The sequence below is a fragment of the Culex quinquefasciatus genome, chromosome 3 (genome assembly GCF_015732765.1).
Source record: "Culex quinquefasciatus strain JHB chromosome 3, VPISU_Cqui_1.0_pri_paternal, whole genome shotgun sequence".
In the NCBI taxonomy this organism is placed as follows: Eukaryota; Metazoa; Arthropoda; class Insecta; order Diptera; family Culicidae; genus Culex; species Culex quinquefasciatus.
The window spans coordinates 182,595,224-182,610,833 of NC_051863.1; the positions used below are offsets into that span (position 1 = coordinate 182,595,224).

Below are 15,610 nucleotides of genomic sequence, written 5' to 3' on the forward strand. Positions count from 1 at the left end.
ACTACAACGTTGTGAGTCCGGATCGTCCAACGAGGGTGGCTCGGTCTGGGAATCACTCAATCATCGACTTCTTCATTACCAATATGGCTGAGAACGTGGCTCATCCTGAGGTGTTTGAAGAGTTGAGTTCTGATCACTATCCGGTGGTTGTGGAGGTTGGAGCTTCCGTTACTCCGCAGCGGCAACCAACCCGGAAAGATTACCACAACGTTGACTGGCAGCAGTTTCAGCAAGTGGTCGACAGCAACATCGACTATGATCAACACCCGGAAACTTCTGCTGATATTGATCGTTCGCTGGAGGTGATCCAGCAGGCTATCAACCAAGCAGAGGCTGCCAACGTTCGGGAGGTTCCTGTTAATTTTAAGGTAACTGATATTGACGTAGATACTAAACACTTGATTAGACTTAGGAATGTTTATAGGAGACAATATCAACGGACTGGGGACTATGACAAAAGATTTCAGTGAACAATTTGAACAAAATCATACAAGACCGACTTGACAATATCAGAAATCAAGAATTTTCAAAACATGTAAGCCAGCTTGGGAATTATTCAAAACCATTTTGGAAACTTTCAAAAGTTCTTAAAAACAAACCAAAGCCTATTCCTCCTCTTATTGTTGAGGATTCTCCTTTGATTACATCCGAGGAAAAGGCAAATGCACTTGGGCTTCATTTTGTTAGTTCACATAATCTTGGCGCTTCCATGACCAGCCGTAAAGAAACATCAGTTGCCAATAGTATTTCAACAATCAATGACTCTACCTTTGAATTTCCTGCAGATTCCCATGTTTCTGGTGAGGAAGTCAAAGTTGCAGTTAAACAAATGAAAAATATGAAAGCTCCAGGCTTTGATAACATTTTAATCTAGTGTTGAAAAAACAGAGTGATCAGTTCTTTCAACATCTAGCCAATATTTTCAATAAATGTTTGCAACTTGGTTACTTCCCCACCAATTGGAAGCTGGGCAAAGTCATACCAATTTTGAAGCCTCAAAAGATCCAACATCGCCAACAAGTTATCGTCCCATTAGTCTTTTGAGTAGTCTGTCCAAACTCTTTGAGAAGGTCATCTATTCAAGGCTTTTGGATTTTACCAACGATAATAATATAATTTTGAACGAGCAGTTTGGCTTCCGAAAGGGACATAATACTGCTCATCAGCTTACGAGTAACTAAAATCATCAAGCAGAACAAGCTTGAGTCTAAATCAACTGCTATGGCTTTGTTGGATGTTGAGAAGGCTTTTGACAATGTTTGGCATGATGGTTTGATACATAAACTGTATTTATACGGTTTTCCAATGTATCTTATCAAAATTATCCAGCACTATCTTTCGGAGAGATCGTTCAGGTTTTTCTGAATGGGATTGCTTCTGGATTATTCAACATTGATGCTGGGGTTCCCAAGGAAGTATTCTTGGCCCACTTCTGTACAATATTTTTACATCTGATTTGCCTACTCTTCCTGGTAATGGTGTGTTGTCACTTTTTGCTGATGACACTGCCGTTATTTATAAGGGTAAAATAACCAGATATTTAGTTGGCCGTCTTCAGAAGGGTCTTGACGTTCTTTCCGAATACTTTGGCGACTGGAAAATTCGCATAAATGCAGCCAAAACTCAAACCATCATTTTTCCACTTTCCAAATCGGCCAGATTTGTCCCAAAGGATGATGTTTTGATTAAAATGAATGATGTTTCGATACCCTGGTCAAAGGAAGTTGTCTATTTAGGTCTCATACTTGACTCGAAACTATTGTTTCGGCAGCATGTAGATAAAATATTGAACAAGTGCAGCATTCTCATCAGGTGTTTGTATCCTTTAATTAACAGAAAATCAAAGCTATCTTTGAAAAATAAGCTAGCAGTTTACAAACAAATAATTTACCCCGTTATTGAGTATGCAGTACCTGTTTGGGAGTGTTGCGCTAGAACTCATAAATTGAAGCTCCAGCGTGTCCAAAACAAGGTACTCAAAATGGTTTTGAATGTTCCTGGCTGGACAAGATCAAGTGAGGTTCATGAATTAGCAGAAGTTAAAATGTTGGATCAGAAGATTCAAGAAAAATGTTTGAAATTCAGGGAAAAATGTGCTATATCTGAATACCCCTTGATTCAAGGATTGGTTTAGTTTATGGTAAGATTAAGTTAGTTTTAGGTTAGGTTATGTTTTCTTAACATTTTTTTTCCTCATTGTACCTAGTGTTACAAAAATGATAAATCATATACTTTTAAAGTTATAAAAATGAACAGTGTTTAAATCACGAAAAGCAAACTAAAGCTGAAGAGCCACAGCTGACCACTTATTATGTAAACCAAATGTAATTATTATAAGAAAGATTCAATAAAGTATATTTAATCCAAAAAAAAAAAAATCTATATCATCATAATTTCAGGCTGCAAATTTTTGAAAAACACCTCTTTTTTCGCATGTTCAAAAATGGAAGGGGGTCGTACCGCCCATCCGTCACGAGATATCAAAAAACGGACCTCAGATTCGTGATCAGGGAAAAAAGTTACCCCTTAGGACAATGTTTCACGCAAATCGAAGAGGGGTCGGGGCAACTGCTGTGTGAGTTGGCGGAGAATTACCCAACCATGATTTTCAATTATCGAATAGCTCAAATATCATTGAAAAATCCAATCGTTTTTTGTTCTGAATGAATCCTTTTACGTTTTATCAATATGAACGAAATATGGACAATGCAAACAAACAAAAAATCAAGAAATTCTTTGTTATTGCAAATATATTTCAAGAATTTTTATCTTCAATTATTTGCATGAAATAAGTCGTAAAACATACAAAATTCAACTAGATAAATTAACATCGAAATTCAACTAGATAAATTAACATCGATTAAAAAATTCATCATTAAAATTTACAAAATTACAAAAGAGACTCGGTGGCAACATATTTTTAACGAATTCTCAGATATATTTCTAAATTTTTTGAAAGAATAATAACAGCAATCATGCATTAAGCGCTCTTAGATTAAAAATAAAATATAATTTTAAAATCAGTCATTAACTTTTTGCCATTTCCAGATCGAGTGTAAAAAACTATCATTGAAATCATAAGTATTGTTCAGATTTCAAAGACTAATTGTTTATGTTTCTACTCCGAATCAAAACAATGAGAGCTTCCATTTTTGAAGTATTTCTTAGGAATTTGTTATTACGAAAATTGACAGTAGTTTTTTTTTCGATGGTTAACATTGACTATTGAAGAGTTTTTTCTTTGAAATCATTCTTTAGATAAGAAATGCCTACTATTTGAGTGTCTGTTATTTTTTAGAGTGTAACAATGTTCTACAAAGTTGTAGAACAGACAATTACAACAAAAAAAAATTATAGACATAAGGGGTTTGCTTATAAACATCTTGAGTTATTGCGATATTACGAAAAAAAAAGTTTTGAAAATGTTGGTCGTCGTTGATCATGGCCGTTCATAGTCACCCGCGACAGACACGAACGACGAAACAGTAACATTTTTCAAAACTTGTTTTCGTAAAATCGCGATAGCTCGTGATGTTTATAAGCAAACCCCTTATGTCTGTATATCAAAATTTTTGTAATTGTCTGCTCTACAACTTTGTAGAACATTGTTACACTCTAAAAAAACCCTGCAAAGTAAGAAAAAACACGAAATTTTTAAATGTAAAATTTTGTTCTAAATGAAAAAATGTCCCTTCTGGGTCAATGTAGATTCGAAAAGTACATTTAATTTCCCTTAAAATGACATGTTCCTAAAATTTTTACAGTCAAGTAACGGGAAATGGGAGAATTTTTAAAACTTTTTTAGTGTTTTTTTCGATGAAAAATACGTTTTTTTCGAAATTTTGAGTACGCCATCATATCGGGCGTCTTATTTTACATAAAAGTCCCTTTGACACCAAATTTCTATCTCATCACCGTTTCAGGCTGCAAATTATTGAAAAACACCTCTTTTTGCGCATGTTCAAAAATGGAAGGGGTCGTACCGCCCCTCCGTCACGAAATATCAAAAAACGGACCTCGGATTCGTGATCAGGGACAAAAGTTACCCCTTAGGACAAAGTTTCACGCAAATCGAAGAGGGGTCGGGGCAACTTTTCCCGATTTCGTGTGAGTTGGCGGAGAATTACCCTTATTGTTTAAAAGGTTTTCATAAGGATGAGTCTACGAGCTTTTTAATAAAGGGTTATTTTTAAGCAGGATTATAGCCTCGCCTCAGTGAGGAATGAATCACACAGTCAAAAAGTTTATTTTTTAGCAGATTTAAGCTTTTTAATCATCGAAAAATTTGTATAATGCATAGCTTACATGGCTGGTTACAAGGTTCCCCTTATTTTTTTACTGTGTATTCAATTAAATCAGGGTCGATTTTAAGCCTTACCTGATTGTTGTTACCCGCTGCCGGCGGGGCCTTGGGTCTCCGTCGGTGTATCCGCCGCCGGGCCGTCTGGTAAATCTTCCAGTACAGCACCAGTATCACTAACAGAGGAACATAAAAGGTACAGCACGTGGCAAAGATCTGCAAGATTCCAAGAAAAGATAACACTTTAAGGGGGTGTAAAACCAAAATGCTGTCTGTTTAGGCTCTTGCCAAGCAATTAGCTTAATTAGAAGCTGTTCGAGGGGTTCTGTAAGAAATGGATGTTTTTTTGCACCTGATATGCGATGTCCTGCGAGACCATGCACTTTTGCTGCTCGATTCGTTGTAGATAGTCCGGGTCCTTCCAGCCGAACTGGGGCGCCAGGGACACGATGACGGACGCGAACCACACCAGGAAGATCATCGTGAAGACCCGCCGGCTGGTGCGCGAGTGCATGTAGTCGATGTTCGTCACCGCCCAGTACCTGTGTGAGAGGGGATAAAACAGTATTTCAGCAGGAGTAATTAATTTGAAAGGACGTTTCATCAAACGGATGAGTAGTACTTGCCTGTCGGTGGCAATAGCCACCAGATGTAGAATGGAAGCTGTACAGCAGAGGACGTCACAGGACGTCCAGATATCACAAAGTTCGGGACCGAGAATCCAGCCTCGGCTTATCTGCGAGTAGGCGATAGAGACAGAGAGATCATAAGCTACCAGCATGAAAGTTAGAGTTTGTGAATTGGGTTCACCCCTCACCTCGTAAACGGCCCCCAACGGCATCACCAGACATGCCACGAGCAGGTCGGCCACGGCTAGCGATGCCACTAAATAGTTTGCTACGTTTTGTAAATTACGTTCTAAGATGATGGCAGCAATTACAAACACATTTCCTGCGGGGTAGATACGATATTGGGATGTTTTTGGTTTCAATGTTTCCGAAATGGTTTACAATTTAAATAATAATAAACTCATATATTCTGATTTTCATGAGTTGGCTACAGCGAACATTCGTGTTCCCATCATATCATACACGGAGAAAAAAGTGTTCCCAAAATCGTGAACAAGCGTACATGAAAATGGGAACCACGAACAAAGGTTTCAAACCCCATGGTACGTTTTTGGAAATCGTACCATGGGATTTGAACACTTTGTTCGTGGTTCCGATTTTCATGTACGCTTGTTCACGATTTTGGGAACTCTTTTTTCTCCGTGTAGCTAATCAAAAATAAATAGGCTCAACCATAGAGCAATTGCTAGACCGGGAAGCAAACTCACCTATAACGGTAATCAGTATCATCAGTCCGAGGATGAGCGACGTGACGGCCATCGTGATGACGTCGGCCAGCGGTTCGTCCGCCCCGGTGGCCGTTCCGTTGCCCAGGTCGCTGCCATTGCCGACGGTTCCATTGCCGCCGAGCATCAGCAGCGTTTCGTTCACCGTGAGGGCGCCCAGTTCACCGGCGGCCAGGTACGAGTCCGGGCTGCCACTGTCGATGAAGATGTAGTCGTACACGTCTGGCGTACACGTCGAATGCCAACGGGTGTGTGTGTGTGTGTGTGATTAGTATCCGGTTGGTTGCGTGGAAGTAAAGAGATGGGGACAACAATGAGAGAACATTCGCGGATGAAATAGTTTTTAACAATTTTGCGCTCAACGGGGCAGAATAAATGGCAAATTGTATGCTCCAGTGCAACGAGCGTCCATTGAAACATAATTTGGATGTATTTGCATTCACTTTGGAAAACTCTACTCTCGCTCTATAAAATAAAAGGTCCCGATCACTCATGAAGGTTACAAGCAAACTTTTTTATGTTTATAAACCACTTTTTTGTAATTGTCTGCTCTACAACATTGTAGAACATTGTTACACACTTAAGAACAACCCTGCGAAATTTTAAAATCAACATTTTCGAAAAGTATATTAATAGTTTCAGGCGTCCAATTTTATTTATGGGCGTAATATTCAATGTTTGGCCCTTTTAAAATGTTTGTCTTGATTTAAAATATTTTTTTTTTCAAAATATTTTTTACGAAAAGATCGGAAAATTTCACGAATGTTTCATGTTTTAACATTAATAATCGGACAATTAGTTGCTGAGATATCGTCATTAGAAAATGGTGGGTTATTTTGGTGAGATTAAGAAATCTTCAATTTTCGTGTTTCTTTTTCTTAAAGCGGCTCTATCTCAGCAACCCGAGGACAAATCTTCAATGTCTCTTAGACAATTTTATAGCAAATTTTCTCAACTTCTCAAACAAAACAATTTTTTTTTAGAAATGGTCACTTATGGTCACTATTTTTAAAAATCGAAAAACTGCAAATATGTCGCTTAAATCAAACTTTCGGTGGCTATATCTTGAAAACGGAGCCCTTTATCAAAAAATGTGTTAAGTACTTTTCGATTGAAAATTCAATTTTGCATAAAAAATTATGTCGAACTTGTTTTTGCATGAAACTTCGATTTTTTCCAAAAATCACTATTTTTTCAAAAATTCATAACTCGGCGGCAGATTTTTTGACCATGTTTCTCTATGGCTCAAAAGTTGCGGATTCTTGTCCCCTAAAACATATCAAAAAATCTCGAAAATCAAAAAATACGTATTTTGGGAAATTGATTTTAAGTTAAATAAAAGTTGATAAAAAAATCTGCAAATTTTTTTTCCGTGTACCTATTTTTGTTCTCAAAAGTCCTCAACAATACCTACAACTTTGCCGAAGACACCAAATTGATCAAAAAATTTACTCAAAAGTTACAGCTGTTTGAATATTTACATACCATTTTTGTATGGACAGCAGCCAAAATTGTATGGAGACTTGTATGGGTGAACCAATGACGCAAAATAGCTTATTTGGTCATAGGAAATGCCCCCACAAAGTTAAAGTCAAATAAAAAAATACAAAAAATAAAAATGGAGAGTTGCTCAATATTTCATATTTTAACATTGAAAATCGAACCATTAGCTGCTGAGATATCGACATTATAAAATGGTGGGTTGATTGGGTGAGACTTAGAAAACATCAATTTTCCTGTTTTTAAACCTTTGGATAGAAATATCTCAGTAACGAAGGGTCGTATTAACATAGTTCAAAAGAGCAAATAAAAGAGAATTTTCTCAGCTTTTCAAAAATATTTTTTCTAAGGTGGGCAAACATGAGCACTAATTTAAAAAAAAATGAATAACAGCGACTTTTTTCAAAAAAGCTACCCAAAAATTGCTGTAACTTGAAAATGGTGCACTTTATCAGAATTAAAAAAAAACAGTATTGAAAAAAAATGTGTGCCCGTTTTGGAAATTTCTGAAAAGTTTGCCTTTAATATCCCCTAAAACAGATCAGAAAATAAAAAAATATATATTAATAAAAAAAAATTTGCAAATCAAATTTTTGCGACAAAAAGGGAAATAAAAAATCACAATTTTTTACAGTGTTTATTTTTTTTTTCAATGTAGTCTTTATCCATAACTTTAACTTTGCTTAAGACACCAAATCGATCAAAAAAATCCTTCAAAAGATACAGATTTTTGAATTTTCATGTATCATTTTTGTATAGACAGTTGCCGAATTTGTATGGAAAATTATTTGGATAAACTAATGATGCAAAATGAGAGTTGCTCAGCTGTATAATTCAACCAAAACGGGATGACAAACACATTAGCTCGCACCCAGTAGATAAAACTCGGTGTCCTGTTCACCTGAACATAAAACCGCAAAACTGCGGCCCATTAAATGACGTCAGCATGATTAACTTCTATTTCGTGGCTCGTAAAGCTGAGCACAATAAATTGGAGTTACAATAGGAGCAGTGAAACTACTGACTTTTTTTGGTTTTTCAGTTTGTGATTGTTTGGTAAGTTATGTGGTGAAATTCTAAAAATGAGAAAATTAAACAAAAAAGAAATCCATGGTTTATAAAAAAAAAATCAAAAAGCTCGTTTTCAAACACACCGTCCGATGTAATTTGATGCACATTATTTTCGCATTTAGGTAGTTGATGTTAACCGAACGCAACTAGGGTGACGATAGATGAAGTTAAAGCAGAGGGTAGGGGACTTTGTGGGTGATAAAGGACACACGTATGTCACTGAGCGATACTAACTTTCTAATAAGGGGAGAGGATACAGCATTACACGTGAATTCAATTTTGTCTTTTTGACAGGTTCGCTATAAATGGCTTTAAACAAAAACGCCCAAATACTTATTGTGCATTTTAAAATAGAATCTGCAAAGCTGCAAGAAAAAAGAAAAGCGAATAACCCTCAAAGCAATAACCCTTGCGTTTGGGCATCCATGATGGGGTTAATAGTCGTTTTACAATTTTGAAACAACTGTTCAAGTGCCATTCAGCGCAAAATGTGTAATTCAAGTAAAGTGGGAAAACGTGATTATTCCACTGGGACAGCACCGAGCACCAAGGGACGTGAGTCCCTCGGCACTGGCTTCTGGCTTCCATTGGGCAGGAATGGCGTCAGTTTTTTTTGCAAATGTGGCTATGCAGTCGGGTCTATATATATTCTGAGTTCAGAGCTGATTCGATAATCTAAGCTCTAGATTTCAATGAATGCAAAGTAAAAAATTGCGTAAATGTAAATGGAAGATGTATTATAAGCAGGTTGAATATTACCTCTTTTATGATGTAATTTTACCTCAAGTAAGACTGAAAAAGCGATATTACAACAGAAAAGTGGTAAAATTACACATTTTCAGAGGTAAAATTGCTCATTTTTCCTGAAATTAAAGATTTACCCCTTACCAGATGTAATATTACCACGATTTTTTTTACTGTGAAGTTTCTTGAACTAGAGTATTACCAGTAAATTAAAAGTTTATCAATTTGATGTACAATTTTTGACCTCATAAAGGAAAATTGATGCTTAAAATCGTCATTTTTAAACTTTTAGGAATTTGTTTTTTTTTTGCAGTCTAACACTCGGCGTGTTTTCTGGGCAACCTTAAGGAGCAAAAATAGTCATCGCTACTTTCAAATGAGTCTTATAGGAAAGGAAATTCTCAGCTTTCCTAAGCTTCGAAGAGCGAAATGATTCATCGAGAAATTACTGAGATAACTATTTTTTAAGTTTTTTGTTCGAAATTCCTTTATTAGTTATTGGAAACTTTTCAATCGCATTTTTTGAAGCTTGCCAAATGATGTGTTTTATGTGACATTTACTCATCAAAATGTGCAAAATAAGACAAGTAACAACTTTGTAGATGGGTGCAAAACGTTAAACAGTCTTAAACTTTAGTTTAACCGAGTTTTTGAATACAGTCCAGACTAGAGGGTGACGACTCTCGAGATTTTCAATTTCCCGGGAATCGAGAGTTGAGTTTTGCCATTTCCCGGGAATTCCCGGGACCCGGGATTTTTTTTAACTAGCCAATAGTGTCAATAACTTAAAAAGAAAAGTAAAAAAAACGTTTCTTTTTAATGAATTCAGATACAATTCATTCATACTAATTCAATGAAATGTAAATTTAAGTAACCTCATTGTTTTAAGGAAATTTTTCTTCATTTAAATTTTTTACCTCAAGTACAAATACAAAATCGTTTCTTGAGCCTTTTTGGGACTCGAAATTGCAGTTTAAAATGTATACGAATCTTCATTCGCACTGAGTGATTTTTCAAAAGTTGGACAAACTTGTTGTTGAACTTATTATTAGATTTTTTGAAAGTAAAAATATTACTAATATATAATTTTCCATTTATGCAATATGGCATTTTTGCAATATGATAAATAACGACACAAAGTAAAAACTTTAAGATGATTTTTTCCTTCTTAAGATCAACTGTAAATGTTCACAATTAGCGGACACTAACTTTACAAATAATGCCTGAATTTTATTCCCAACATAAATATAATTTAATATGCAAAACACAAAATTACTTATTGACATCAAAAAAGGAAACTACCTCGATACATTGAAATTGGCTTACTAAGAATTAAAAAAAAAAGATTATGAGTTTTTCTATGCTTGATAGAGGATATGGAAATCAAACTTATCTTGAAATGGTTTTCTCTTTAAAAACAATAAATATTTCATTCCTGGTGTGTTACTTAGAATATTTCAAGGTAAATTTTGGGGTCCACATTGTTTGGTTACTCTCAATTATAGTTATCGGAATTTTTAAAAGTTTAAATTTACACTTTTAGAATAAGAAGATTAGAGAAGCATTGGTTTATTCAAATTTGGGAATCGAACATTGAACATCCAATATTCTAAACAATTTTGAATTTTTCAAATGTTTTTCTGATTAAATTTTTAATTTTGGGTCGATATTTGTAAGTATAAAATTTCCCGGGAGTCTCGACCAAATTTCCCGGGAATCGAGAGGTCCAAAAATTGCCGATTTCCCGGGAATTCCCGCTCGTCACCCTCTAGTCCAGACTCGATAATCCGAAGGCCTCGGGAAAAATTCACTTCGGATAATCGAATCACGAAAAAAAAATTTCGTTGCCTATTTTTTTATTATCGAGCTTATGTATGACCCCAAAACTACGGTAAAGTGATTCAAAACATTTAAATCCAAGATGGCGATTAATATGGCGGTGTTAAAATATTGAAAAAAAAAATAATGCATTTTATTATTTATTAGGCAATCAACTATTCAAATTTGACTTAAAGGGGTTGCAGAACTCGAATTTCATGTTTAGAACAAGAAAAAGAAAAATAAATTCTTCGTGATTCGATTCTCAGAAGTCCCATACAAACCTTCGGATAATCGAACTTCGGTTAATCGATGTGGTATGTGGTATTTATTCAGAAATGAAAATCATGAAACCGTATTTAAGTATATTTTAAAAAGAATTTATAGATTACTACAAAGCTTTAGAGTACAAATATCACTCGTCTGCTCTGATTTATCTTGAATTAGCTGATAAACCCGATTTTTTTGCTTGTTTGTAATTGATTGATTTTTATGAAAAAATATCATATTTCATTAACCAAAGAATTACTAGTTGCATGGATACAAAACATGTTTTATACTCGAAATTGAACTACAATATTGTTGAATTGTTTTTTTAGTTTTCTTCTATGAAATGATCAAGAAAAAACAACAATATTATAGAATATAATTGTAATTGCAATTGTAATTTTATTGAATCGATATCCTGTTAGTTTACACTGTATATCAGGGCAAGGAGGTTGTTTTTATGTACAAATCTTAAATTTTTAAAACATTTTACAAATACTTTGACTTTTGTACAACTAGTTTGGAATGTAAGTTTCTGTTTGAATTTTTTATTAAAAACTTTTTATTTTTGTTCAAACAAAAAAAATATTAGTGACGATGTTTTCAACATTCAGGCTTAAAACACGCAAATTTTACTCCTACTTTAAAATGCATTTTCAATAGAAAAACATTTAATATTTGTTTTCTATATTTTATACTTATGAGAATTTGACTTTTGAAGCTTGCAACAGTTTTTTTTCCTGGTTCATATTTGATTAAAGGAATATCATATTTATTCACAAAAATCTAAAAATACCCTTAAAAATCTCAAATCTACAAACCGTTTTTACGGTTTTACGCTTTAAATTTCTCAATAAGTCTCACATATTCAAAAAAATAAGTTAAAACATTATTTTCAAAATGTTTAGCGATTTGCAACCTTCTATAAAGCTGTTTCTTGTCTTGTTTTAAATTTGATGAAAAAATGACGCATAAAACACATAATTTGATAAGAACTGTTATTCAAAAGTTTCCAATAAATAATCTCAGAAATTTTCCGATGAATCATTTCACTCTTAAAAGCATTGGAAAGTTGAGAAAATTTCATATAAGACTCATAAGACACATTTGAAAGTAGCGTTGACTATTTTTTCCTGAAAAGTTGTTCTAGAAAACACGCCATGTAACAAATACTAATGAAATTCGTTTTTGTTTTTTGTTTTTTGGTTTTTGTTTTCTGTTTTCTGTTTTTTGTTTTTTGTTTTTTGTTTTTTTGTTTTTTGTTTTTTGTTTTTTGTTTTTTGTTTTTTGTTTTTTGTTTTTTGTTTTTTGTTTTTTGTTTTTTGTTTTTTGTTTTGTTTTTGTTTTTGTTTTTTGTTTTTTGTTTTTGTTTTTTGTTTTTTGTTTTTTTGTTTTTTGTTTTTTGTTTTTTGTTTTTTGTTTTTTGTTTTTTGTTTTTTGTTTTTTGTTTTTTGTTTTTTGTTTTTTGTTTTTTGCTTTTTGTTTTTTGTTTTTTGCTTTTTGTTTTTTGTTTGTTGTTTTTTGGTTTTTTGTTTTTTATTTTTTGCGTTGTAAAATGTCAAAAACATTTTATTCCTGAAAAAATACGTGGATAATATTCCTCCACTTACCCGCACTGGACTTGGCGAGGGACGTCCCCAGGCTGGGGGGCCTGGGCGGGGGTGCTTTGTGGAAATCCATGACTTTATGCGAGTGATTTTACGGCCTCCGGGCGGCCCGTTCTTCCGAGCAGTACGACGAGGTGTCCAAAGTTAGCTTCGGTTGCCAGCGGTCGTGGCGCAGCAGAAGAGGGGGGACCACATCGGAATGGCCGTGTCATCACCACGACGGACGGAGGAAGAAGATCCAAGGTAACTGAACTGGCCGGACCGACGCTGGTAATGGCACCGACGGCAGCAGCACCGACGCTGATCGATGGCGTCGTCAAGCATGGTCATTGTCGTCGTACGGTACGGTGGGTTGGCTGGTTGTCCGACGTTACTCCCGGTGGTGGGTAATTGGTCAACGAAGTGTGGATAACGACCGGAGGCTGCCTGCCCTGCAAGAAGAACGCAGAAAACGTGGAAAACAAAACGTTAGCTATACGTGTGGATCGTTAAGGGGAAATGCCTGTGGCCTCTCCGGGCTGGGCGCCTGATGAGGTGTAAAACGGTATTCATGTTATTCGATTCAACCACACCCTTCTAATGGTAACTGATAGCCGGCAATATCGAATCAACACACTCAGCCGGAAAAGCTGTTGCCGTAATGGCAAGTGGATCGTTGAATGACGCTGCATTGGGTTCTGATTAGATGTAATTGAATTACAGACTGAAACGTAGTCGGCAGTGTTAGCAGATTTGTTTTTTTGTTGGATTCATTGTTGAATAGGATTTTTGTTTCCCCACATTTTTATGTGGCGTATATTCGAAGGATTTTTAAAATTAAGGATATGTTTTATTCAGACCAAGCAAAATTTTTGAAAAAATCAGCCTGACTACAACGTTGCCAAAGACAACAATCGATCAGAAAATTCCTTTAGAAGATATAGATTAATGAATATTTGTTTACTATTTTTATATGAACAGCTGCCAAAATTGCACTAGTATGGACTACAAATAATCAATTATGCCTGATGATGTCTCAAATTTTCAATTCAACTCGTAAAATGTTCGTTCAAATGTAAGCTCAAGTTCCCAAACAATAGATCCCCCCCGGGCATCACCATCACACGAGCTTTTCTCCCGCAATTTGAATTTTCCGCTCAAATTTCGTCCGAAACTGGAAACCACCTGCGGCCCGGCAACGTCGTCCAACCCCACCAAATTGACGGATTACCACCTGGCGCGGTCCCCCTGGCAAGCAAGCAGGTGTAGTTTCGAGCTTCTTTTCGCCCCAACTTTACTATACACTGCCCGACAGCAGCTCATCCTGGTGGTGGTGTGAAAATTGCTGGAAACTTTCCTAATAAATTATCGTGGCACTTTGTGGCGCATAAAATTGGATCAGAGTGCGGAAGAAAAACGCCGCGTGGCTTGGGCTTTGGAAATTGAACCCCTTCGCGTTGTGGTTTTTTTTGACAAGATTCTGAAACACAAATTTTCCTTTTTTTTTGTTATTTTCGATTCAACAGAAAAGAAAATGAAACGTCTTTTCAAAAATGTTGTTTGTGATAACAATTTTTGACCAAATTGTAACCCAAAGCCATGCGCTTGTCTGTGAAAAGCACCTCCAACTTAAGCTTCCACTAAAAACCGAGAAGAAGCGTAAAGCTCTAGGTGTTCTCTCGCTGTGCCTAGGCGATGGGTCTGATAAATGAAGTGGATCTCTTCCGACGCCCGGCATGCCGTAGAAGGCGAACGGCTTCGTACAAGTGGATTAACCTCCCACCACCCGGAATGAGGCTGGGCTGGGCCAGAGATTGCTGAGGCTGAGCAGGTGGAGGATTTTTCGGAGTGTAAAGTTTCAACATTACGCTGTGAATTTTCCTCGAGTACCAGTGGAATGTGCCTCCCGTTGAGAGGGGGCACAGTGGGAGAGAAAAGTTGGTTGGTTTAGAAATTACTTTCAACAACTGAGTTGAGCAATCTACTTAAAAAGTATTGGTTTTGTTGGTGGAAGCGGAACAGCAGAATGATATGGAACAAATGGGTTTGGACAAATTTGGTCACAGTCTGGAACGGCTAGCAGACCTTAAGAATATTCGGACGGGAGAACATTTATCAAACCTTATCAGAGCAGGTTTTAACCTGACCGATCCCTCATAGTTATTCTAAGGTTGGGGCATTTAAAGAATCATATCAGTTTGGGCAATATGGGTTCACAACTCGTTATTTTCGTTACCGAGTATGAAATTGATACAGCCCAGACTCGATTATCCGAAGTGATACATTGCCAAGGCCTTCGAATAATCGAGTCTGGACTGTACTTTTACCAATTTGCTAACAATTTAAAATAAAAATATCTTGATCGATTTTTTATTGTATTTCCGTAAAGAATGTTCTTTGTCATATTGGTAATGTGTATAACATAACCACCTACGCCTTTGATGACCATGAATTTTGTCTTAGCGCTCCGCCTGAAGATGAACCATTCTTTCCCAACGCGAAACGTGCTATTCAAGTATATCAAGTACTTGTTCATGATGGTTATGCTTGTAGCATAAACACAGCATTTTTTTTTGTTGCTTGAAAGCAGGCATGTCCAACCATTTTGGCTCAATTTTCACATTGTTGGTCGTCAAAATAACAATTTTTAACTTGCTCATGGTATATTTGATGAAATCGATTCTCAGATGCCCAGTGGACATAAATTTGACAACCGTTTGGAAAAAATATTTTTGCAGGTTTTTTTTATGTATGTTTTAAGTGAAAAACTGGTCCGGGTCGATAAAAACGACTAGTATAAATATTTTTGAACAATTGATATTTTGAGGACTAAAAAAGTGCAAATTGAGCCAAAAAGGTTGGGCAGGCCTGCTTTAAAGTGAACTACATTCTAAATCAGTGGTGATCAAAGTATGGCTCGCAGACCCATTTTGGCTGATCATGTAATATGGTCATTTGACCCAGTTAAGT

General features: G+C 35.9%; 1 protein-coding gene across 1 annotated transcript in view; it reads right to left on the reverse strand.

Moving 5' to 3' along the window:
• The window catches only part of LOC6035291 (5-hydroxytryptamine receptor), a 160,053-nt gene that overhangs the window by 54,038 nt on the left and 90,405 nt on the right, over nucleotides 1–15,610 (reverse strand). Inside the window, exons 3-8 of the mRNA XM_038264335.1 lie at nucleotides 12,665–13,092; nucleotides 5,637–5,876; nucleotides 5,118–5,251; nucleotides 4,927–5,036; nucleotides 4,653–4,842; nucleotides 4,379–4,516 (exon numbers count right to left, since the gene is read on the reverse strand). Of these exons, the coding sequence (XP_038120263.1) occupies nucleotides 4,379–4,516; nucleotides 4,653–4,842; nucleotides 4,927–5,036; nucleotides 5,118–5,251; nucleotides 5,637–5,876; nucleotides 12,665–12,734 (882 nt within the window). The 5' untranslated portion in view covers nucleotides 12,735–13,092. The remainder of the gene's footprint in view (nucleotides 1–4,378; nucleotides 4,517–4,652; nucleotides 4,843–4,926; nucleotides 5,037–5,117; nucleotides 5,252–5,636; nucleotides 5,877–12,664; nucleotides 13,093–15,610) is intronic.